The sequence below is a fragment of the Balaenoptera musculus genome, chromosome 13, assembly GCF_009873245.2.
Source record: "Balaenoptera musculus isolate JJ_BM4_2016_0621 chromosome 13, mBalMus1.pri.v3, whole genome shotgun sequence".
Lineage (NCBI taxonomy): Eukaryota > Metazoa > Chordata > Mammalia > Artiodactyla > Balaenopteridae > Balaenoptera > Balaenoptera musculus.
Window position 1 is genome coordinate 70,908,163 of NC_045797.1, and position 26,840 is coordinate 70,935,002.

A 26,840-nucleotide genomic window follows, 5' to 3' on the forward strand; every position below is an offset into this window, starting at 1 on the left:
ATGAGGCAGCTTAAGATAAGACTGTGTATGCGAGAGTGCATGCATTTCAGAATAACCAAAACAAGACTGAAAAAGAAAAGAGGCCAGTAATAAAGGAGAAACAGTCAAACAAAGACTTTGTCCCTAATATATAGTGACTGTGTAAACCCAAATGTATGTCAGGAGAATGAATAACCAAACTTCATGGTCACTGGTGTAGGAGTTTATGGGCTAATAGCAATGATGTTTAGAACATATATGTATCAGGTACTACCCTAAGCATTTGACATACATCAGCTCTTTTGTTTCTTAAAATGACTCTAAGTTAGAGAGATATTATTATTCTCATTTTACAGACAGAGAGACTGAGACCCACAAATGTTACATAATTGCCCAGGGTCCTGCAGGAGAAACCCAGGTCTCAACCACGAGCCTCTCCAACAGAGCTCTGCCCGGAAAACCTCCAGCTCTGTCCCTGCTCCTGGCTCCCTCTAGCGCCTCAGGCCAAATGACCCAGGAGAGTTGCTCTGGGGAGGCGAGGGTGGTGGATATTGTCAGGGAGAACAAACAGAGGATGAAGAAGTCGCCAGAGGGGACCTTAGTCTAGCCTTTTTAAGAGGGCTGCAGGAGTGAGGCCACTGGTTTCCAGACACTGCGGTACAGCAGTCGAGGGGGCTCCGTGACCATGCAGATTTCTGCCACAAGCCCCAGACGTGCTGAGTCAGCCTTGGAGGAGATTCACCTGTTAGATGGTCTGAGGCTCACGCTTGAGAAACACAGCAGGATCCCTGACAGGCAACCTGGCGGCCTCCCTTCCCTCTGGCCCCCCTCCCCACGCTGATACTTCACTGAATGATTCCTGATCTCTGTGGACGTGACATCAAGCCTCGTCACTTTTTTTTTTTTTTGGCTGCGCCACGTGGCTTGCAGGATCCTACTTCCCTGAGCAGGGATCGAACCCCCGTCCTCGGCAGTGAAAGCACGGAGTCCTAACCACTGGCCCACCAGGGAATTCCCAAGCCTCTTCACTTTCAACCTTGACTTTCCCCTTCCTCCAGTGCCGTGGAACCTCGAGCAGGACTGGTGGCCCGTCAGGTGGCATGGCCGGAGCCCTGTTCACGCCCAGTCTGCTCTGACTGTTTTCCGCACTGTACAGGCTGCTGAAGATTTCAACTACGACGCCCTGGCTGCAAGGTTAAAACGGAGATTACAATCAATTTTTAAAAATTAATTAATTTTATTTATTTATATTGGCTGCATTGGGTCTTTGTTGCTGCACGTGGGCTTTCTCTAGTTGCGGCGAGCAGGGGCTACTTTTAGTTGTGGTGCGTGGGCTTCTCATTGCAGTGGCTCCTCTTGTTGCAGAGCACGGGCTCTAGGTGCGCGGGCTTCAGTAGTTGCGGCACATGGGCTCAGTAGTTGTGGCACACGGGCTCAGTAGTTGTGGCTCGCAGGCTCTAGAGCGCAGGCTCAGTAGTTGTGGCACATGGGCTTAGCTGCTCCACAGCATGTGGGATCTTCCCGGACCAGGACTCGAACCCATGGACCACTGCACCACCAGGGAAGCCCCAATTTTTAAAAAATGGAACATTCTGTGACAGCCACAGAGGTAACACAGGGTAGAAGACACACATGGGGATTCCTTTCCTAGAACCACGGAGGCTTTTTTCTAGACTGGCCCAGCAGTCACTCCTGAATCTCCCCAAGCTGGGCCAGCCACAGCTGCTAAGCTCACTGGAAAATTCCCTCACTCCTTTCTCTCGTGACTCTCTGCATCCCCAGATTTTTACTCTTCTATAGTCTTCTTCCCTGGAAACTTAGCTTTGAGTCTCCTTCTCAAATTTCGATTTTAACAGGATGGTGCTTCTGTTTAAGTGGATATGCCCTCCTACATCCGCTGGGCCCACAGTCAGACGGCGTCTCCTCACTCAGCTCCTTGTCACTGGTGTGACTGTGGACATCGTTTAACTTCTGAGCCACTGTTTCCTTATCTGAAAAATGGGGGTGATGGGGCCTATGCCACGGGGTGTCACCAGGGTTAAAGGAGGGGACGGATGCAGAGCGTGCCCGGAGGAATGCTCAGGACCCTGCGCTGCGGTGAGCAAGGTGACAGGGGCCTTCAATGGTCTGCTCACCAACTCCGGTCCTCGGCTCTGGTGCAGTGTGACCCTCGTCCTTTCCAGCCGGGCCATCACAGAGGAGGAGCCCAGATGGGGAGCATGAGCCATGCCCGCGACCATGCAGGATGCCGGGGGCAGGTGTGGATACGGAAAGAAGGAAATGAGTTAACAGCCATCCCAATGAACTGGTGCCCGAGGGTGGGAGTTGAGGACGGTGGCAGAGGGCAGGGGAGTTGGAAGATGAGGGCCAAGCCCCCTGAGGCACCATTCAGGAACCGAAGGTCAGTTAGTGCCATAGGATGGGACAGAGCCCAGCACTGAGAGACAAGGAGGTGGGGCTTGATGGGAGCTCGGGCAGCTGGCACTGCAAGACTGGGAAGATGTGGCCCAGCATTTGTTTTCATCTCTTTAAAACGCACATATCACCTCCTAGGAACGTGAATGAGGTGGAGATAATTAAGAAAAGCTCCCTGAGTTCCTGGGATAACAGGAACTGAGTGAATTCAAGGCTTATTGTAAGTAAGGTTCCTAGTTCTAAGAGGCTTAAACTTTTTACAGGTCCGGCAGGACTCAGCACCGCACAGTCGTGGAACGAGCGTTTGCGGGGCGATGCACAAATACATTCAAGACACTGCTTCACAGACAGCACTCGACTCTCCACACACCTGCCGCTCCACTTCATCAGAAAAACAATTTCGCATATGGTTATTGTGAAGCACGTTTGCTTCGTTTCGACTCATACTTGGTTCCGTGGGGAGCCTTCAAAATATTCCTTGGAGAAGCTATTTATAGACACGGGAGTTCGTGTCTGGAGGAGCCACGCTAGGCCCCGTGCCCCATCTCTAACGCCACGTGTGGATGGCAGCACTATGCGACAGAAGGAGTTAACGCCTATATTCTGAGAAATAACAACATTAAATATTCCTACGGCACTTGCAGCTCAGGCATCATGTTAGTTTCCTGGGGCTGCATGCCTCCAGTCTCTGCTTCTGTCTTCACATTGTTTCCTCCTTTGTGGCCAATCTCCCCCTGCTTCTCTCTTATAAGACCCTTGTGATTGCACTTAGGGCCTACCCGAATAATCCAGGATAATCTCTCCAGCCCAAGATCCTTGATTTGATCACATCCGCAGAGACCCTGTTTCCGTATCAGTTGACATTCGCAGGTTCCAGGGATTGGCACGTGGACATCTTTTGGGGGACCATTTTCCAGCCTACCGAAACATCCACTACCTGACGTAATTTTTGGCAAACCAGTGAGTTTAATAGGAGCGATATTGCTCCCATTGTGAAGATGAGGAAACTGAAGCTCTAAGGGAGCCGCTGAATTATTTCAGGTCAACCCGCTTGTGACAAGTGGAGCTGGGGCTCAAATTGGGAAATTCTGATACTCTGATGCTCTCTGCCCTCCACCAGTGGTTTTTAAATTTTACTGTGTATCAGAATGACCCGGGGAGCTCGTTGAAAATGCAGACTTTTGAGCCACCCCAGGCCTGTTGAACAAGACCCTCTGTGGGTAGGACCTAGGCATCTGCATTCTGAACAACCCCCCCTGCCCCACCAACTCCTACCCTGGAGATTCTGGGGCAGGGCATCTACAGACCCCATGTCCTTTGTTCTTTTACTGGAAAGCTGGACCAGTAGCTGTGGAAATGATCCAAGGCAGGCTAGGAGGGAGACAGCTTAAGCAGTACATTTTGGCCTCCTCCTGTCCTTGGTAACGGAGGCCAGTCAAGGCTGGAGAGATGGCCACCTCCTTTGAACTGGGGTGGCTTGGGGTTGAACCAAGGGGTCCATCTCTGAGGCCTGGGAGGCTGCAGCCTCCAGGCTCAGGCTGTCGACCAGCCAGGCCATTGCCTCGCTCTCCAGGACTCTCGCTCTGTTATGAGATCTGGTGATGAGGCTGCACTTGATGCCATCCAGAGGGACTGAACCCCGTTTACTACATTACGGTTGGCACCAGGGCTAATAAAAGAGGCAACATTTGGTACCAGGATCTCTGAGCATCCTTGGGAACCCTTGGTTTGATAGCTTGTCAGGAGGAGCTTCCCTTCCCTGAGTCTGAAAGTACGACAGCACGGATGACCTGTCCAGATGACCTGGTCAGGGAACGTTGGCCTCCAGTATCCCCATGGGGGCAGCTCCGAGGGAGCCCACCTCAAGCTGCTCCTGAGTCCTCCAGGGCTGACAGGACGAGGCCAAAATGGAAACTTTGGTAATTGTGGTTCAGAGGATCAAATCCGGGGGACCTGGTCATGGGACCACACCCACTGTAGGAGTCCACTTAGGAAACATGCCCAAACCTGGCTGAGATGGGGTTGAGACTCTAGGGTTTAAAATAGAGCCTTCATCCCTCCTATTAGAGGCAGAACAGTGTTATTATGAGAAGGGGTTTGGAGCCAGAATGCATTTCTGAATCCCACCTCCCACTTAGTAGGAGGCTGATAGGAGGCACGTTTCTTAAGCTCCCCATGCTTCGGTCACTCCATCTGTACAAAGGGGCCAGCAAGAGCAGCTGCCTCATAGGCTTGGTATGACCAGTCCATCAGAGTTAACAGTTATAGCCTCATTTTTCCCCCAGTGGATTTCTGGCTTGCTGTCAACACTCCATACGTTTTCACTGGGCCCATTTACCTGTGTGACTCACTAATGTTTTAAACACTTGATACAGCAGGAACTTCCTGTCTACTTCACCCCTACCATTGTTAGTTCATACCTTACAAATGGCTTTTGTTAAAATGTTACTTGCCTAATGCACAAGATTGTGAAATAATAAAGTTGGGGTTTTTTTGTTTTATTTTTTTAAGATATTGCAATGATGAGGAAGGTCTCCATAGCAACAAACTGGAGACTTTGAAGACGTGACACTTCAAAGGCCAAGGGCACCACTAGGGCCACCCTTTCAAGACCAAAGTTTCAGCTCTTCATATACAACAAAGGGTGCCAAGTTTGCTGGAGGAGATCACCAACCCTCTGGCACAAGCAGGAAGAAGACATGGTTGTGTGAAAACTGAGAGTTACTAAGGGGCTGGGTCAATAGAGAGAAAGCAAGCTCCAAATATTGACGTTGCAAAACCAGCTCTCCCCAGGTCTGGAGAAGAAGCTGAGCTGGTCAGCCTCACTTCAGCGCTAGCCAAGTCTCTCCAAGCAGAAGTCAGCCTTACCCTCTTCTGTAGGTGGGCATTCTGAACCCCACAACTCCCTGCCATCAACAATAGAACCACAGTGTAAAATACTGGGCATAGGGATTCCCTGGTGGTCCAGTGGTTAAGACTCCACGCTTCCACTGCAGGGGCCGTGGGTTCGATACCTGGTTGGGGAACTAAGATCCCACATGCCGCTCAGCATGGCCAAAAAATAAAATGAAATAAAATACTGGGCATAGAGAGAACCCCAACTCTTTCATGGTAGGACTGCAGGCCTTTTCACTGTGTTAACCTACATAAGGAAAAATGGGAACAGTTGTTCTGCTGCACTAAGATGAACCCTAGCTGGAAAAGACCTTGTAAACCACATGGTTTTGACGTTAACACCCCCTACCCCGTTCTCCCAACTGCTCTTGTTTATAGCAACTCCCGGGAGCAGTTTTCACTAAAGCCAGAGGAACAGTCCTGCTGTGTGTGACATGATCGTGCCCTGCAAATCGCCTGCCAACCTGGGCATAGTGATTCCCTAGACCGAGGACATCCTCCCCTGTCTACCCATATTACGTCTTTCCTCCTTCAAGATTCTTTGCAAAACTGACTGTGGTTTTAAAAACTCCTGGGAAAGCCCAGTCTTGCTGCCCGAGAAGGTGATGCCCCTGGTCCCTAGTCCCACGTGCTAGCCAGCCTCCAAGGCCTGCACTTGGGAAGCACAGACCTAGGGAAGCACTGGCTGCCTCTGCTCTAAGATCCCCAACATTTGCTGGTGCTGACCCCCGTGACCTGAGCTGCTCCACTGGCATCACACTTCTGCCCTGACCTCCCTTCATGGAACCTGCTGGTCTCCAGCAGTGCTGATTTCTGTCGTGGTGTGGAAGATGAGAGAATTTCTAGTCTACAGATGACAAGTTGCAACCATAAGAGTTGATAAAATTGTCCAGAGGGAGCATAGAGAGTGAGAAGAGGACAGAGCAGCAACCTTGGAGACCACAGACATTTCATGGGGACACGGAGAAAGAGAATCATTGAAGGAAACTGTATTAGTTTCCTATTGCTGCCGTAATAAATCACCACAATTTAGTGGTCTAAAACAACACAAATTTATTACCTTGCAGTTCTGGAGATCAAAAGTCTAAAATGGGTCTGCAGGGTTGCATTCCTTCTGGATGCTTCCAGAGAAGCATCTGTTTCCTTGACCTTTCTAGCTTCCAGAAGCCACCTACATCCTTTGGCTCCTGGCCCCCTTCCTCCATCTTCATGGCCATCAGAGGAGCATCTTCAAATCTCTTTCTCTCTGTCTCTCATCTTCTGTCTGACTCTGGTCCTCCTGCTTCCCTCTTATAAAGGTCTTTGTGAATACATGGGGTCCTCCTGGATAATCCAGGATAATCTCCTTTTCTCAAGATCCTTAACTTAATCATATCTTCAAAGTCCCTTGTGTCATGTAAGGTAACATGCACAGGTTTCAGGCATTAGGATGTGGACATACTTGGGGGACCATTATTCAGCCCACCATAGAAACACAGAAGGGTGGGCCAGGTGGGAAGAGCTGGGATGACAGGGCCAGGAGGTCAAGGGAGTATGAAGAAGGTGCAATCAACGGGGAGAAATGCCACCAGAGATAGAAACATCAGCTGAAAAATGAGTGAGGAATGGGTTATTTGCGTGGTTTCCACAGATTTCTAACTGCAAAGACAGAAAAGTACTTTTATAATGGAGAGAGCCAGCTGTCACTACCCTAACCTGGGATGGCACTTAGCCTCCATAAAAGTGGGGTACCAGACACTTGTGGTCCTTTTGGGATGCTCAGTGCAGGACCCAGTACTCCCCGTGAAGTGTTATGCCTCCAAGTATTTAACTGCATCCAATCAAACCTTCAAATCTAATTCTAGTCTGCAGGAAGTATAAGGGACAGGAGAGCAAAACGAAGGACACCACAAGGAAATAATCAGACAAACCCAGACTGTGGGGCATTCTGCAAAGTGGTGACCTGGTCAATGTCATGAAAAACAAAGAGGGGCAGGAGAGGGGTTGGGACTGGTTAAGAGACATAAGAGACACAGAAAACAAAGTAAACACATGATCTTTACTGAATCCTGATCGGAAAGACAGCAATACAAGACAATGTGAGGACTATTAGGGAAATTTTAATTTGGACCAAATATTTTTTAAAAATTAGAGAATGATCGTTAGTTTTGTCAGGTAAGCTAAAGGTACTTTGTGGTCATGTAGAATGTAATTTTGTTGTTTTCTTTTCCTTGGTTGTTTGTTTCTTTCTTTATTTTTACACTGGAAGAGACCTGAACTTATAGTTAGACTAAGGGAAGGAACCAGAAAAAGGGAAAGGGTGGAGACATGGAGAGAGAAATAATGGATTTAAGGAGGTTCCTGAGGAGAAGGGAACCTTTTGGAAGGAAGAAGATGGAAGCAAGTTGAGGGACCCCCAGCTGGCAGCCCCCATTTTCTCAGTGGGCAGAAGAAGGCAAGGCCACCTCTGAGACTGAAGAAGCAGATTCGGGATGGTCCTTGAGGAGAAAACAGATTTGTAGCGACCACTGAGAGGATGAGGGGCAGTGGTCAAAGAATGGATAAGGAGCTGCCCTGAAGGCCCAAATCAAAATTTACAGCACGCATCTGTAGAGGCCCCAAGCCTCGCGTCATGCGGTTTTCTGCGGTGGTTCTCTGAGCAGGCACATTAGGGCGGAGAAGGCAGAGCTTGGCTGCAGCAGGTGGACATGGAGCGTGGCTCCCACGGGCCCGGGAGGGAGGCCGAGAAAGGGAGCCTCAGCCGGAGCTGAACCTGGCAGGGAAGGGAAGGCAGCGGGAGGTGAGGTCTTGATGAGGGATGGGGCGGGGGGATGGTGAGAGAACATGAGGGGAGGACAGAGCCTCGAGCAAGTCACAGCCCCCCAGCTCTACTGGAGGAAGAGAGCCTCAGGGTCCCACATCACCCCAACATATCGCAGGAAGCTTCCCTCCCCTCCCAAAGGACTTGACACAGGTTGTGGTGCAGTGCAAACACAAAGGCCTGCATGCGAGGACCTGAGACGAAAGCGCAATTTTTTAAAATTCAGGTAAAATTCACAAAACATAAAATGAACCCTTTTACAGTGCACAATTCAGTGGCATTCAATACATTCACAATGTTTTGCAACTAAAGCAAAACCCCAAAAGGAAATCCACTTCTTAGTCATTAATCAGTCACTTTCCCTTCCTCTCCCTCCCAGACCCTGGCAAACACTAATCTGCTTTCTGTCATTATGGATTCACCTATTCTGGATATCTCATCTAAATGGAAATATAATATGTGACCTTCTGGGTTGTTTCCACCTTTTGGCTATTGTGAACAGTGCTGCTATGAACGTTGGTGTACAAGTATTTATTTGAGTATCCATTTTCCGTTCTTTTTGGTATATACCTAGAGAGGATTGCTGAGTCATATGGTAATTCTATATGTTTAACTTTCGGAGGAACCACTAAACTGTTTTCCGCAGTGTCTACACCATTTTACATCTCCGCTAGCAACGTACAAGGGTACCAATTTCTACACATCCTCACCAACATGTCATTTTATAGGATTTTTAAAAATATAGCCATCCTGGTGGGTGTGAAGAGGTATCTCACTGTGGGTTTTTTCCCGACTTGCATTTCCCTAACGATTAGTGAAGCTGAGCATCAATTCATGTGCTTTTTGGCCATTTGTGTATCTTCTTGAATGTCTATTCAAGTCCTTTGCCCATTTTAATTGGGTTTTCTTTTTGCTGTTGAGCTGTAAGAGTTTTTCGTATATACTGGTTACTGGACCCTTATCAGATATACAATTTGTAAAAATTTTCTCCCATTCTGTGGTTGTCTTTTCACTTTCCTGACAGTGTCCTTTGATGCACAAAAGTTTTTAATTTTGAAGAAGTCAAATTATCTATATTTTCTTTTGCTCCTTTTGTTTTTATTGCCATATCTAAGAATCCATTGCCAAATTCAAGATCATAAAGATACACCCCTATATTTCTTCTAAGAGCTCTATAGGTTTAGCTCTTACATTTAAGTTTTTAATCTATTTTGAGTTAATTTTTATATATGTTGTGAGGTAGGGATGAAAGTACAAACTTTAAATGCGTGATCCTTCATAATAATTTTATTATTTACACTAGGCTAATATATTAGATTGTTTATGTAAAGGACCTTGGCATTCTCAGATTTAATATTTTCAGTTTATCCTCACAGAGTGACCTCAGAAGGTCAGGGCACATGGTCATTGCACTGTCCCTGAGACACACATTTGGACCTCTCAGGCAATAAGGCAGGTGTGCAGAAGCAAATCCCTAAGCAAATAATTGAGCTTAGTTGGTTCTGGCTTCCCCTCATCCCCTGACTTTCCTGGTCCCTCACTGTCATCCCAAGTTCAGATATTCTCATTAAAGACCTGAAAGCATCACTTAAATTTAAAAAATTATACTTTACTGCATATGATGTGCAGGAATGGGATTAGCAAAACCAGACTTTTTGCTGACAAGTTTTACCATAGCTTCAATCCTTGGGGTGGTCAAGTACAAGCTGGATAAAGATCCATTAAGGATGAAGAAAGAAAGAGAGAGAAGGTCCCAGGCTTAGAGAGCTGGAAAGAGCATCTGGTTGAGGGACACCACTAGCAAAGCCTGCCTCTGAAGCTGAACTCTGAATCTATTGCAATTATCTGACTCAACTTACTTATAAGCACCTCTCCTTATATAATCTCCATTGTCTGCAGTACGGTAATCATTAGTCAACTGCTTTCTTGCTAATACTGTGACTCACTGTGATGGGGAATCTAGGAATTTGCAGGATTCTGAATTTTCAAGGCTGTAGCTAACAAAATGCCTACCCTAGGCCAGGATGTGATGTAGGGACCGCTAGAGCTGGCAGCCACATGCTTCTATGTCTCCCCCGCCGACCCCTGGGGAGATCCCCTCTGGATGCATTGATGACTGGTTTAGTTTCCATGTACATGTTCTCTTCTAGACTATAGTTATCTTAAACAGGGCAAGTGAAACAGTAACTGAAGCTGTTGCCAGGGCAACATGACAAAAGAATTTACCCTCAGCTACTGTATATGTAATTTATCAAAGGCAGCTGGCTCACAGAGAGAGGAAAGAGGGGAATAGGTTGTTAGTTTTGGTCTTTGAAAGAAGAGTTGAAAGACTATCTTCTGGTTAAATCAACTTAAGTAGAACAGGAAAGCAGCTGTGACCTGTGCAATAAACATTCAGAAAAGTCAGGTTGGGAAGGCTAAGAAGGCAAACCTTAAACTTTTTTTTTTTTGTCCTGGTGATATTTGTAAAATAGTTGCATGTCAGGGCTTTTAACACCAAGCTGCTTGAAGACCTGGAGCTGAAAGTATTCCCTGAAGGGGAAGGAATAGAGAAATGGAAGAGAACAACCGGGATATTCAAGTATGTTACATACATACAAAGCTGGGAGTTCTTGACACACCTGATAGCTCTTCTCTCCCAAAACCATAAGCCCTCATGATAGCAGCCACTTGTACTGAGACCAGTTACATTACAAAGCGTGGACTGAGTTCAAGCCACTCTGGGTATCAGTGAGAAGCCAGGCTCATGAAAGATAACCCGCTCGAGGTTACCCAGCTAGGAGAGGGCAGAACTAAGCCAGAAGCCCTGTTTCCTGCTTCCCTGTGATCTTCCCACTTATCTGATCCCTCTGTCCTGTGAACATCAGTTTATTCTGTCTTCGAAAGAAGCACAACCTGGACAGCTTTCAAAGTATGCCCCATGGAGTCAGGGGCCAAGCTTTGAGGGCACTGGGTACCCCCTGCTCTCAAAGAAATACCTCCCTCTCTATTTTTACATCTATTGGGGCCTCACCTAAACTTATTTAAGGGAAAAATCATTTTTAAAAGTCAGAAACCAAATAGGAATGGATCGTAACAATGCTGACCCGGAGGTTCTACACCCCCTCCCCACCATTCCCACTTGCAAAGCCCCTTGGGCCTCCTTACCGAGTTGGTGCCAAGGATCTGCAGGTTGGGCTTCTCAGACTCAAGCAGCTTGGCCACCATCTTGAGGAAACTCTCCACGAAGAGGTTGATGCTCTGGCAGTGGCAGGCCATGAGCAGCTGGTCCAGCGCCTCCATGGCGATGCACACGTACCTGGGGAAAGCAGCACCACTGCCATCACTCAGCCTCACGCCTGTTCCGCCCCCACTGCATGACTGGGGCGATCTAGATGGCAGTGCAGTGACCACCTGGGCAGCAGCCAGCTAACGCAGCTCTTCCCCAGGTTGCTGATGACTGGACAGTTGTTCCAACAAGTGCTCACTCCAGCCCAGCCCTGAGAAGCAGAATGAAGCAGAGCTGGAAGGGAGCCTAGAGATGAATTCATCCAGCCCCTTATTTTATGAATAACATGAACATGAGGACAGACGAGGTATACCATTTCATGAGGAAATACAAGCAGAAAGAATTGATGCCCAGAAGAGCAGCTTCTGAACTCAAACCCAGTGAGGTCAGAGAATTACTCAATCAAAGTCAAGACGTGTTTGTTGACACTGTCCTCGTCAGTGCAGGGGTGTAAGGATGAAGAAGTCCTTTAACTTAAGGAGTCTAGAGTGGGAGGGATAAGATAAATACACAGATATCTCATCTAAAGGGAAAATAAGAAATGTTACCAAAAAAATGACATCCCACGAGGGTTCCAAAGAAGGAAAGAGGCTCTAGTGGGGAGGAAGCAAAGAACTTAATGAAGAAAGTTTATGAAGAATCTGAAATGGGCCTGAGGACCAGCCAACTGCAAATGTTAAGGAACATAAAATTGCAATTTTTGTATTTGAAGACCTCAGGAGTTTTATAATGAAGTACTACTCAAACAATATGGTTGACAGAGTTACCATGTTTGGATGACACTCAGCTTGCCCAGGGAGCATTTTTACCTCATGGAGAATAAGATAGACACAGAATGAAAATTCTTTTCTCCTTATGAAGAAGGTGCTCTGTGTCAATTCTAAGTCTCTAACTACTTAATTATTCTAAAGACTAAAACCCGAGTGAATATTTTCACAAACTAGGAACACACGACATCCAATGGTGAAGAGCTGCCCATCCCATTTTTTGACAACCAAATGAACACCTCTTTATATTTCAAGCAAACCCTAATAACCTCTATCCTTTATTCACAATTCTACTTTTAGAAGCAGCAAAAAAGAGAGCTGAACCTTCTCCTACCTGCCAGCCCTTCAACCACATGAAAACAACAATCTCATTTACCATGTTCTTCTCTTCTCCATGCTAAAAATACCCAGCCCTGGGAATTCCCTGGTGATCCAGTGGTTAGGACTCTGCGCTTTCACTGCTGATGGCCCGGGATCAATCCCTGGTTGGGGAACTAAGACTCCCACAAGTCTTGCAGCGTGACCAAAAAAATAAAATAAAATAAAAAATAAAAATGCCCAATCCTTTCCAGACTAGCCTTTGCAGGACAACCCCCAATTACTGTCTTCTTCAATGCCTCTCTTAAATCCCAAGAAAAAGGTCACAAATCAAATTCCTACTGAGAATCAGGAATACACATCTAAGCTCAAACCCAACATTCGTTCCACGATAGTGACATAATGAGCATATGGTCAGGTAAGGCACATCATGAAAGATACATCCCCTACTTACCAAGCATTTGCATTCTAAAGAAAGCAAGGCAGACATTCATAGAGAAAGGTTATCTTTTAACTTCTAATAAGGGAGACTCTGCAAAACTATTCTGGTTAAAATCTTTACAGTTTTCATTAAGGAGTTAGGTGTCTGGGGAAGAATGCTAAATGTCTCCCCTGGAATCTATTTTTGCCCTTTTCACTAGTCATTTAGAAGTTTAGCTGAGCTGTGGCTGCTTGCTGGGAACATTTCCCAGCCTCTCCTGCTGCTAGGTGAGGCCGCATGACTTACATGTTGCCATTAAAATGAGAGGGAGTGATGCAAGCAACGTCAGCACTGCTTGCTTAAAAGACAGGATTATCCTCCGGGTCCTCTCTTCCCTCTTCCTGCTGGCTGCAGAGTGGCAGCAAATGGATGGCCAGAGGTGAAAGCCCCGGATGACCTCACGGAGCAGAGCCCACCAACCCAGACTGGACTATTGCATGAGAGAGAGAAAAAATATTTCCATATTGCTGGAGCCACTGTATTTTCAAGTCTCTTTATACCCTAAATAACACAAGTATCTGATAATCAGGTTTAGGAGTGCTTTAGAAACTTGAGGGCACAAATAAAAGTGAATCCTGAGCAATCCAATGCAACTCAAGGGACTGCCCTCACAGGAAAGAGAAGTAAGGGCTGAACATGACTCCATCCTGCAAGGGGGAGATCAGGCAGACTCCATGTACTCGGAGTGTGGCTCGTGTGCCCATTACAGGGTGGTGATCCCTCTACTCATAGAGCCATGTGGAACACAGGAAGTACTTCCTGATGCAAACAAAATGCAAGCAAGGTAGAGTGAGTGGAGAACTCCAAACCTACCTGGGTGCTAAGGAGTCAGGCTGATGCCTCTTAAGTCCAAGCAAGTAGCAAAAGTCCTCCTTTTAAGAAGCTGCCTAGAGGGACTTCCCTGGTGGTCCAGTGGTTAAGAATCCGCCTTCTAATGCAGGGCACACTGGTTCGATCCCTGGTCGGGTAACTAAGATCCCACGTACTGCAGGCAACTAAGCCCTCACGCTGCAGCTACTGAGCCCACGCGCCACAACAAAAGACCCCGCGTGCCATAACGAAGATCCCGTGTGCCACAACTAAGACCCGAAGCAGCCAAAAAAAAAATACAAATTAAAAAAAAAAAGAAAAAGAAGCTGCCTAGTGTCAGGTTTATATGCCTTGTATATAACAGGGGATGAATTAAAAGATTTATTCTTTATGTTTTGATCCAAATCATATCTCTTTGAAGGTTAGGCAGATAGTACAAAACTCTTGATTAGCTAGTCTTTGTCTTTGTTTTAAAACAGAGTTTGGTTAAATAAAAAGAATGCACAGGAAGCATGACTATAGGATGATTTCTGAAGATACTACAAAACCACAACACAAAGCTCCACAAAGCTCTCGTGGCAGCCACTCAGTTTCAGACATTGTGCATCTGAACTGCCTCACACACAAGCCAGCTTTGCAAATCCATGTGTATAAAAGTAACAGCAGTCATGACGTTTTCTAAATGTCCTTTTTTAAAGACATCAGTCACCATTTCTTCAGTACCCTTGCCCTAACTTCTTTACCAAACAACCATAAGTAAAACAGCCTCTCTACTCTGAAATTTTCCTTCTCACTTTCGTAAAATGTTTATTTCTTTTATCTATATGAACTGAGTCAGCTATTATTATTGTTTAATATTATTAAATATCATTAAATAGCTGTCTCGGGGCACATTCACAAATGGATCTGGTCATGCTCTTATCTACAGAGCGTCTTTCAAATACAAAGGCAGCATTGGGTGTTTGGGCTCCTTTGGTGAACTGGAGCCACGTCCCTCCTGCTCTGGAGGGCCCGCTGGTCCTCGATAGCCTTGCCCTTCACAGGATGTCACAGCCACAGTTCAGCATACCTGTCGTGCCTGGCAGACCCAGGCCTGGCATGTTCTGGGTCCACTGTATAGGCCGTGAAGCAGACTGATTCCTGCAGGGTTGGGGAAGCAGCCTGGGCCGGGGCCCTTCCAAAGGGACAGGTTTTCCCTGCAGAGAAACCTGGACACATTCTGGCAACCAAACATGGCGGATGGGAAATGGGAGCAGGCAGCATGGAATTCTCTTCTATGAATCATCCCAGCATCCTTCTGCATGAAGGGTTTCACCATTATTTTATAGAGTTTAAATGAGGGAAAGGAAGGGGCGGGGTGGGGTTTGGCAAGAGAAGAAACCAGAAGGCCTCCCAAACCCCAGAGCTTAGATTGCTGCTTTTCCCTTTCCTGTAAAAAAATTCCCAGAAAATCCTGATAAGGAAAACCATCCTTTGCTAGCCAGAAAAAAAAAAAAAAAATTGGCTACTGACCAGGAGTGGAAATTTTGATGGAAAGTGAAAATTATGGTAGAAGTGAAACAGAAAAGTAAGAAAGTTTAAGGCCTAGTTCTCTGAATACACACTCCTTCAATCCCCATCTTTGATCCCAACACTAAGGATGGAAGGATTATAATTGCGAACTTGAACTTTTCAAAGTATCTTAGAAGATTAGAAGTCAATGGGCTTTGGAACCTCCTGCTCGCTGTGTTGGTCCTATCTTATCATAACCTTCCTGGGTACATCTTATCCATTAAGTCTATACTTTCAAAGGGAATAGAGCACGGGCTTCTCAGGGTAATGTCCACTTAACAGGACTGGGGCCAAATAGGTTAGTCTCAGCAGAGATCTGTTCTGGGCTTGGTATCCTGAAAGGAGTCCAGTGTAAATAGGTCTGAGAAACTGGTCTGGGCTTCCCTGGTGGTGCAGTGGTTAAGAATCTGCCTGCCAATGTGGGGGACACGGGTTCAAGCCCTGGTCCGGGAAGATCCCACATGCCGCGGAGCAACTAAGCCCATGCGCCACAACTACTGAGCCTGCGCTCTAGAGCCCGCGAGCCACAACTACTGAAGCCCGCACGCCTAGGGCCCGTGCTCCACAACAAGAGAAGCCACCGCAATGAGAAGCCTGTGCACCACAATGAAGGGTAGCCCCCGCTCGCTGCAAGTAGAGAAGCCCGCGCGCAGCAACGAAGACCCAACACAGCCAAAAATAAATAAATTAATTAATTAAATTAAAAAGAAACTGGCCTGACTGGGTAGTTGGAACAGGATGGGGAAGAAAGGAGCTGGTGAGGACTAGCCCACCACAGGGGCCCAAGGGAGAGAGAAGGCAAGAGCAGGGCATGGACCACAGCAGCAGGTGATGACCAAGGATCTTGGATCCACTAGTAGGGCTTCCCAGTAGGTGAAGAAAGCAGAACTCAAGGAATCTGGGATGGATTGGGGTTCACAGGCAGCAGCTGAGGTCAGGAGAGGCTACTCAGCAGGTTATAACAACAGGAACTCAGGGTCATGGGCCAACCAAAGCAGAAGGTGAGTTATAACAAGTGAGGAAAATACACAGGGGGCCTGGTGCTTAGGAGTGAGGCAGGAAATACCTTGAATTGAATTCCAGAACAGGCAGTTGCTGCTGCTTGAACACCTTCCACTCAGTCAGGAGTGGGCTTAGGAGCCTCCAGGAAAGGAGGAACTGGCAGTCAAAGTCTGAGAACCAGACTTGGTTGGAGAGGAAAGCAGATCTAGGGTCAGAGATGGGAACCAGCACACAGAGAGAGGGGGCAGCTTTAGCAGAGCCAGTCATTGCCCAAGAATCACTCAAAGAGCCTTGACAAAGAACCTCTTATTCTAGGCAGTCTGAATGTATTTAGTCATGTCCCCACTCCTGGACAGAAACTTCTGGGTTTTAGGAGCCAGAAGTAGGGGTTGACCTCAGCCAAGGGAAGGAAGGATGAACCTCCTCATCTAGTAGGAACCTGTGACATCTCTGTCTGAAGGGTCAGCTCCGTCCTCCAACCAGGTTCAGGGTCCTTCTGGGGACAGTGTATCTCTTGGGAGCCCCACCAGGTCAGCTCCAGGGTCAGTCTCCACAGGGAGTAGCCCACCCCTCTTTGGCATGGGCGTCTCCATCCTCCAGGCACTGGGGAACCTGACAGATTCTAATGTGGCCTTCTGAACATGGTCATTGCTCCATGGTCATTGTCAGCTGACCCTGAATCTCACCCAGCACCGCCGTTACCTCCCTTGCTCTCCAGTTTCTAGGGGTGTTCTAGCAGTTGGGCTGAACTGGAAGGAGAAAAATATGAAGAATTCTCACTTTTTGCTGCTCTGCACATCACTGCCCATTATGGCCCACACTGAGGAGCAATACCTTGAAATTCGTATTTAATCCTCTCTCTGCCCACATTTGGTTATCACCCTTGATGCTAAACACATACGAGCAGAGGAGGGTGGATCTGCCACTGGGTCCAACACCCAAGGTTCACATCCACATGGTCAAACCATAAACACAGACACCTGCATGATGGTAGGGAGACAGCTCCTCGGACTGTCTGCAGGTAAATATTTCGCTCTTCCAAAGCTGCCATCAGTGATTAGGACAATGATGATGAATGTGGCATTGGGTAAGGAAAGACGGGGAGGGAGAGGAGAGAGAACAGGAGAACAGATCTAACAGATTTTTCTTCTCCGAATGTTTGTGATTAGAGCCCCCAGTGAGGCCGTCAAGGCTTTAAATACTTAGATGCTGCAATGGCTATTTTTAACAGAACGATACCAATTTTGAGTTGCAGTTCTAAGGGCAGTGGAATGTTTCTAAGTGGCTCTGCTGGCTACAGGACATTTTTTACTGAGAGAACCATCGCTGCAGAGAGGGCAGAAAAAATTAGTATTAAATGTTTAATGGTATTGCTTGCATATTAGTTTCAGGTTCAGTCTAGGATAAAGTCATTTTTACTTGCTTGAGCCTGCTTTATAAAATGTCAAGGCGATTTATATAATCAGCATGTTCATTATATTCATGCCCTTTTTCCTGAGCGTGTAACCTAATTTTATTATAGAAAGGGATCATAGAAATGAATTGTTTCCGGTCTTGCTTTTATACCAGGGATAGCTTGATGTAAGCGTGGCTGGTGGCTCCTGTGGAGGTGTGGACCTCTATACACTGTCAGCACAATGCAGATCTTTACACTCTGGTTCTCACTCCACCTTCCTCACCAGGAGGAAGGGACCTTGGAGGGTGATGGGGCTGATGGATGGTAGTAGTGGGGGAAAGAGCGTCCAGGGGGGAGAGATCACTGCAAAGGCTCAGAGGCCAGAAAGCCAGGGGGGATCGTCAGCTAGTCCAGCTAGTAGTGTGGGGCAGGTGTGGCAGCTGTGGCAGGTGTGGCTGGGTTAAAGGTAAGTTGGGGGCAGGTAGTGGAGGAGCCCAGAAATCAAGCTGAGACCTTGGATTGTATGCTAAAGAAGCCAGGAAAGTATAGCTTGGTCTGTGTTTTGAAGATCATAGTGTTGATCTGGAAGGGCCAGTACAGGAAAGATGGGAAGGAGGGAGACAATTTTCAAGGCCACTGCCATAATCCGGAGCCTGCATCAGGAGAAAGGTAGGAGCAGAGGAAAGTAGAGGATGGACATAAAAGGCTTCATAGAGAACAGAACCAATGGGACTTAGGAACAACTGCCCTAGATCTACCCTTCCCTTTGCTCCAACAGCCGTGCCACCAGGGACATCTTAAAGCTCTCTTTACATCCAGCCCCACTCCAGATTGTGGCATGACGGTAGCGTAAAAAATATGGTATGTCCTGCCATTGACTTTTTTCATTGAAGAAGTAATACATGCTCAATAGAGAATATTTAGGAAACACAAAAATGTAGATAGAAACCAAAAACCCCAGCCACATTGTTCACAAAATATTGAGTACTCAATATTTTGGCATATTTATTTTTATTGTATTTTCCAGGCATTGAGATTTGTTATTGTTTTTAACTTGATTTAAGTACTGTGTATATAAGTATGTATTCTATTTTTCATTTACTTATGGCATTTTCCATATTATGTGGAAAGTATGTTTATAAACATCATTTTTATTGACTAGGTAACATTTCCTGAAGCGATAAACACCATAATTTACTATTCTCCTCTAGTTGGGCATTTAAGTTACTTCCATCTTTTCAATATTATAAAAATTACCATAATGAACATCTCTGTATGTAAAGTTAGATTATAGATAAGATTGATAAGGTGGGATAGATGAATAGAAATGGAATTACTGGATCAAAGGGCATAAGTGTTTTTGAAGCTCTTGACATATATTTCAAAATTACTTCCTAGAAAGCTTCAACCAATTTGCACTCATTCTAGAAAAGTATGAAAATGCCTCTCATTTTGCCATCCCTGGGTTAACACTGGAAATTATATATACTTTTTTTAAAAAAATCAATTTGATAAGTGAAGGTGGTATCTTAGTATTTCAATCTACATATTTGGCTGTTAAATCTATTGATCAGGGACTTCCTTGGTGGCGCAGTGGTTAAGAATCTGCCTGCCAATGCAGGCGACACGGGTTCGAGCCCTGGTCCAGGAAGATCCCACATGCGGTGGAGCAACTAAGGCCGTGCGCCACAACTACTGAGCCTGCGCTCTAGAGCTTGCGAGCCACAACTACTGAGCCCACGTGCCACAATTACTGAAGCCTGCGCGCCTAGAGCCTGTGCTCCACAACAGAAGAAGCCACCGCAATGAGAAGCCCGCATACTGCAACAAAGAGTAGCCCCTGCTTGCCACAACTAGAGAAAGCCCGCACGCAGCAAAGAAGACCCCATACAGCCAAAAATAAATAAAATAAATTAATTAATTAAAAAAAAATCTATTGATCAGTCATTTTCTTTAAGATTCCTCTCTCTTCTAAACGCAGCAAGTCCTTCCCTCCTAGAAGATAGATAAATACTTCACTTAAGTGTATTTTTTTTTAAATCAAGTTACATAACTTTTTTTTTTAACATTTATTTATTTATTTGGCTGCGTTGGGTCTTTGCTGCGGCACTTGGGATCTTCGTTGTGCCATGTGGGATTTTTCGTTGCAGCGCGTGGGCTTCTCTCTAGTTGTGGCGCGCGGGTTCCAGACTGCGTGGGCTCTGTAGTTTGCGGCATGCCGGCTCTCTAGTTGAGGCGCATGAGCTCAGTAGTTGTGGCACACGGGCTTAGCTGCCCTGTGCCATGTGGGATCTTAGTTTCCCCACCAGGGATCGAACCCACGTCTCCTGCATTGGAAGGCAGATTCTTTACAACTGGACCACCAGGGAAGTCCCTAAGTGTTTTTTTAAGGGACAAATTACCCCTAACCTTGCTTTCCCACTAGAATGTAGATGGTTCCTCCTTGCTTTTTTTAAAAAAATTTATTTATTTTTGGCCACACCACACGGCATGCGGGATCTTAGTTCCCCCACCAGGGATGGAATCCGTGCCCCCTGCAGTGGTAGGGCGGCGTCTTAACCACTAGACCACCAGGGAAGTCCCTCCTTGCTTTTTAAGAGAGTAAGCTGAATGAGGCAGGGTGGGTTTGATGAGAATAACGGCACATTCTGTGTTCAACGGTGTATGAGGGCTTCTGGATAGAGACATGGGGGTAAATGGAGGTTAACGGAGGTGCTCCTAGGAAGCCAACACCCGCTTCTTCCCAAATCTTGGCAACAGCGTCACATTTTACCCTTTGGAAAAGCACAGGGAACCCACTCCTCACTCCCAGTCCCCATCTTCTCAGGCTGTTCAACAATCCAGTCTATTATCATTTCTTAAAAGGATGCTGGGACTTCCCTGGTGGCGCAGTGGTTGAGAATCCGCCTGCCAATACAGGAGACACAGTTTCCATCCCTGGTCCGGGAAGATCCCACATGTCGCAGAGCAACTAAGCCCGTGCACCAGAACTACTGAGCCTGCGCTCTAGAGCCCGCGAGCCACAACTCCTGAGCCTGCGTGCCACAACTACTGAAGCCCATGCACCTAGAGCCCGCGTTCCAAAACAAGAGAAGCCATCACAATGAGAAGCTCGTGCACCGCAACAAAGAGTAGCCCCTGCTCACAGCAACTAGAGAAAGCCCGTGCACATCAAAGAAGACCCAAAGCAGCCAAAAATAAATAAATAAAAGGACCCTATGTTTTGCCCTGAAAATATATAGTTTCTGCAAGTCTCTCTCCACCCTCCCATACTACTTACCCATATCGATGACGACCCACGTCACGGATGAGCCTCTCAGAGAGGTAGGCGCCAATGCGATCGAGCTTTTCTGGAGCTGACAGGGCATAGAAGGTCAGCTTCTCCATGTTGGTCTTCACCAGGCCATCCTGTAAAAGACAGATCATCCTCACTGTGGCCATGCAATAGCTAGAAGAGTTCAAGTCTAAAGGTAAATGGTCATTCAACTTAATCAACATTTACCAGAGTGCCAATCATGTATGCGACACACACATGTGGGTTTTGGGGATCTAGAGATGATTAAAACATAGACCCTGCTCTCCAGGAACTCACAACTTCACCCAAAGTGTGCTAGCTGTAAGCAAAAATAGTCAGTGATATAAATGTACATATGTGTGTGCATGTGTACACTATATGTATTTACATATGTATATGTGTATGTACATGAAGGTATATATGTGTGTGTGTATATGTGTGTATATGAATGGATGACAAGTCTTCAATGAAAACAATGCAGAATTAAAACGTATTGGATATCCAACATCGAGAAGTGAACAGGAAGAAGGCAGCTCTGCAGCTTTCAGGGAATTGTCCAGAGGATGCTGGAAATGTGACCCTCCACTGCCTATCAAGAAGAGGTCATTGATTTCCAGAAAAGAAGTCAAGTACATCAGACCCTTTCCGAAACCACATAACCCATAATGCAGCCTGACCGTAGAGTGGCAGCTTGGAAACCAAGAAGCCAGGTGTCCCCTGTGCCCACCTGACACCTGGCAGATACCAGAGGGAGCGTGGAGAAGACACGAGCTCCAGAGCCAAAACCCAAGAAGGGAAATTCTCACACCTGACAACAGGGAAATAGTACCATTCAGAGTTAGCGGCTCAAGGAACTATCACCCGGAGACACATGAGTGAAGAAAATGCTCAGCAGTGGCCAGAAGCACCGAGCACACCAACACACGCTTCCAGAGCCCCTACAGATCCTGCCTTCAGAGGGCTGCAAAGCTCCTCAGCCTTCAGGCTCCCAGCTGCCCCTGGTCGCCGATGGGGCCGTGGCCGTGGTTTCGGTGTGTCTGAGTGAGCCCCGGGGCCTGCCTTCCCTTGGAGCAGCCCCCAGGGCCCTGGATGGGGTGAGGTGGTGAGAGGCGTGCTGGCGGCAGGACACGTGACCCACCTCGGGATCCTCAGGGAAGATGTTGTCCACCAGCCTTTTGTACCTGGGGCGCAGGGCACCGCAGCAGCCGCACACACCTGCAACGGCAACGAGAAACACCGGGGAGCTAAGCCTCCTGGTTAGGCTGAGGGGACCATGTTGGGCGGTTTGTGAGAAACCAGACCCAGGCTGGAACAGAAGGGTCCCTCCCTTAGAGCGCCAGGGCCTCGGTCCTTCCCACTGCTTCCCCAGCCCCAGCCCCACTCCAAGACGTCTGCCTTTTCCGCTGGGTGTCTTTGCTTGGAAATCAGGCATAGGTGCCAGCTGACCAGCACCTGTTCAGGAAGCCAAGCCATAGAACACACACATGTGTGCACACATGTGTACACACATGCACACGCACACGCACGAACACACACTCCCACACACCCACTCACACCCACACACACTCACACCCACCCACACACAACCACACTCCCACACACTCACTCCCACACATGCACGCACACACACACCCCACCCCTACACACAACCACACCCACTCAGACCCACTCACACGCCCACACACCTCACACACCCACACACATTCACTATCACACACACTCACACTCACCCACACCCACATACACACACACACTCTCACACACACCCCACCCCCACACACAACCACACCCACACTCACACTCCCCCACCCCCCCACACACACCCACACTCCCCCACACACTCACACACCCACACACACTCCCACACACACCCACTCTCTCACACACATACCCACACTCACTCTCTCTCACACACACCCACACACACTCACACTCTCTCTCTCACACACACCCACACACACACACACTCTCTCTCTCTCTGGGACAAGACTATAAAACTGTCTCCTGCAGCCCAAGACTCTTCCCCAGTGTCCTGGAAGATGGACACATCTTCCATCTTTGCTTGGAAGAGCGGTTGCTGCACCTACCCTGCCCCCTCGCTTGATCCCCACTTCTGTTCTACTCTGGTCCTCAATCTCCTTTACCATCCTCTCTCTTGGGGCCATTTCCATTATAGAATGTTATGTGAAACTATGATAAATTAACACTGACATTAATTATTAACATTTGAAAATGCATCTTTAATGCAGCGTGACTGCAGTGTTTGAAAGCCTTGGTGTTTGAGAGTTGGAGGGCTTCGGGGGGCCACCAGTCGGTGGTTCTCACCACTAGTCCTCCCCCACCCCAGGAGGTTCTCACTAGTCTGGGGCAAAATGAAAAAAACTAAGAATAATGTACTACGTTTTCAGAAAGCTGAAGACTGACATGAGCTCCCTCTTTGTATTTTGGTGCTGTGAAATGACAGTGTTAGGAAATCAGTGATAATAAAACAAACCTTGGGGAAATAAAAAGTTGATGCGTCTAGGTCCCACTGTAAAAAAATTTCAGTTGGAACCACTGATCTCCTCCCTTCCTCCTGACACAGACGCCTCCCCTGGCACATCCCAGCCACACCCTCCCTGCATTGGGGAGGGGAGAGGATGGCAGGGAAGGGCCTGGGAAAGTACCCCCCCAGCAAAAAATAATTGCCTCCTCATTCTACCAATTAACGCTTAAATCTGTTTGTAAAAATGCTTTACTTGAAATGCAAATGTGCCCTGGAAGGATCAAGCCTATGGGTCATTCAGAAAAGAATGAATTACTTTAGTGGGAATTACTTAAATCACACAAAGAGCCACAAAGAGCTTTACAGCGGCTGAGCACGGCGCCTCTCCGGGACCAGGATGGGGAGGGCGTGAGGGCGGCACCACCAGGAGGAGAAAGGAACCGCGATCTGGGCTCCAGGGGAGACTCGGTTGTTAGGGGATGGGCGTGTCCTTGGAGAAGCCAAGGGGCACCCTGAGGACAGGATATCAGATTTGCGATATCCAGGCACTACTGGGATCCCTGTGTGCCCCCAGCCTCCCACCCCCCCGGGCACAGGGAGGATTGTGGACCTAATCCTCGGCTGCAAACCGGACTCTGGGTTCGGTCTCTCTGGGCTGGGCTGTCACTGGCGTCTCCCCATCTCCTCCCTGCCTCTGCCTGGGAGAAGGTGTCCGGGCTCCAGCTGGCTGGCATCCAGGGCTATTTCTTGTGACAGGACAGGTCCCTGGGGCCCCTGGCCTCAAGGCCCAGGATTTAAACCTGCCCTCCTGTCCTCTCTCTGCCCACTGTGGCTGTCGGCATGCTCCTTCCCAGGATGCCCAGTGGCACGTGCCCTACATGCTCCCTAAAACAGGAACACTGGCCCTTTGCATTTTAAGGGAGTGAGAACTAGAGACAATGAGAAATTAGGGCCCCCAAACCCCAATGTCAGTCCCTTCTTCAAACCTTTCTGAAGGGCCCGCGAGCTGGGACCTGCCCTGGACAGAGGACGAGCTCGTGGTCGTTAGAAACCCCAACTTGTTGAGAAAGCACAAGCCCATTTTGGGTACTCAGGGTAGAAACCTCTGTGCAGGGGCTCCCCATCCCAGCACGGAGGCCACGACGCAGGGCCTCCGTGGGAACCCATTGCATTCGAGGCCCAGGCGTTCTCCCGCCTGTGGGGAGAGGTGAGAAGGCCCGAGAGCAAGAGATGGGAGCAGGTGCCCCTATCAGCAGAGCTGCACTGCTTTCGGGTGCTTCCTGACCTACACCCTGGCGGTTCCTTCTAGTCTGTTCTTTCTTTCCAACCTCCTCAGACCCTTGGAGGGCAGCAGCATGGGTTTCGAATCAAATCCTGGCACTGCTGCTTCCTAGATGTGTGGTGTTGGGCAGGTAATGACATTCTGTGTGCGCGGTGTCCTGGGCTTAGCACACGGGGCTGCTGTGAGGCCACAGCGAGTTTATGCAGCAAAGCACTCAGAGCAGGGCCGGCCTGCTAGCACCCAGTGCAGGTCCCCGCCAGCTGCTCTCCCCTCTGCATTCCCCAGCCCAGGGCAGCTGAGCCCTTCCCGAACTGCTAGCTGGTCGGTGCTGGCTGGTACATCTTAGTGTGGCTTCCCCACTGACCACTTACTCAGCTATGGTGAGCAAGGTCAAGGGGCAGCTGAAGGCCTAAGAAGGAAGAATCCCAGAACGTTCCCAGAAGATCAAACCTCACTAGCCTGTGGGTCTGAAATGATAATCTGACCTCAACCTCCAGTCACTGCCTGGCCACCTTCTCAAAGCCAGCATCCCTGAACTTTCCTGCCTCAGCATCAGCTCCACAAACCTCAATGCAAATGTGACATGTTACCAGCGCACACAACAGACTGGAGTCAAATGCTGTCGAGAGATAAAGCAAGAGGCTCACTGGAGAGAACCCATAGGACTGGACATTGGAGGGTTGCCAGGAGAGAAGTTATGGTGGGTAACTAACAAGCATTCGTCAGAAAAAGGGTCTGTGGACAAATAAATCTATGAAACCTGGCACACCAAATCCCCCATTTCAGATTTGCAGGCAAATAAGCTTATTAAAGCCTCTGAAGAGTCATAAGGTAAAGAAATCTATTTAAATTTGTTCAAATCAACATCTCCCCATTTTTCACTGTTATAAATAGCAGCATGATGAATACTTTTAATATTCTTTTTTCAAGGCATATGTATTGGCTACTGTGTGGGAACAGAAAGGTATATACTACTATAAATGGAGTACATTGGAAACTGCTAATTTTAGAGTTTAAAAAGTCCTGGGTTCAAGTCCTGGTTCTGCCATTTGATCTTTGAGACTCAGTTTCCTCATCAATATAATAAGAGGAGATTTTCCCTAAGGTACAATTCTATGATTGAAGTCCCAGACCATTTGCAATAGAATCTGGAAAGGGAGAAATCACCTTGAGCTCTGCTGGTTGGGGGAAGGCTTCCCAGGAGAGGAGGGGCAAGAAGACGTGGGGCAGGATTCACAGAGGTGAAAAGGACAGTGGGTACTTTATTCTTTATGTGCCAGACACAGCGCTAAAATACTTTACAAGCATCAACTCATTTAACCCTTACAACAACTCCATGGGGTAGGTATTGTTTTTATCCCCATTTTACAGATGTGGAAGCTGAGGCACCAAAAGGTTAAGTTACCTGCCTAGAGCCACACAGCTAATAAGTGGCAGGATTTGAACCCCCAAAATCTACCTCTAGGGGCTACGATGTTCTTAAGTACTACACCAGGGAAGAGATGCATTAGCTAGGGAACTATGGAAGGCTTATACAGAAAAGGAAAGACCACTAGGGCAGTGCATCTTGAGGGAAACCACAATATGTCAACCCAAAATATGCCTCTTTGACATAAAAATTGTCTTGAGCTGAAGGCAATTAAGTGGCAGCAAAAGGCTCCCCCTTTTCTGCCTAAAGAGGGGAAATAAATGCTCCTTTTACTGGAGACAGACTTTTAAGAAGTCACCAGAGGAATCTGCAAACAAACCTTGTTAAACTAACCCTTACCTTCCTAGTTATTTCCTCACCATTCACTACCCATAGCCCAAACCCCTTTGTCTGGTCAGTTCTTCACAAATGTATTGTTTCTTTGTCTAAAAGGTATAAAATCTTCCTGCTCTGGCTACTTCTTTGGGTCTTCATTCTCTTGTGAAGGCTCCCAGGCACATGTAAAAATTCAATCAAATTTATATGCTTTTCTCCTGTTAATCTGTCTTTGTCAGTTTAATTTTCAGACCCAGCCAGGGACCCTCAGAGGGTCAAAGAAAACTTTTTCCTCCTCTATAATTTCAAACTGTAAAGTGCACATTCGTCATTTGGGGATCTTATTAAAATG

General features: G+C 47.5%; 1 protein-coding gene across 3 annotated transcripts in view; it reads right to left on the minus strand.

Moving 5' to 3' along the window:
- Nucleotides 1-26,840, minus strand: part of EFR3B (EFR3 homolog B) — an 87,303-nt gene that overhangs the window by 28,781 nt on the left and 31,682 nt on the right. For all 3 annotated transcript variants that reach the window (XM_036873834.1, XM_036873833.1, XM_036873832.1), the window contains exons 2-4: nt 22,116-22,192; nt 20,963-21,090; nt 11,237-11,387 (exon numbers count right to left, since the gene is read on the minus strand). In XM_036873834.1, coding sequence (XP_036729729.1) covers nt 11,237-11,387; nt 20,963-21,090; nt 22,116-22,192 — 356 coding nt within the window. The remainder of the gene's footprint in view (nt 1-11,236; nt 11,388-20,962; nt 21,091-22,115; nt 22,193-26,840) is intronic.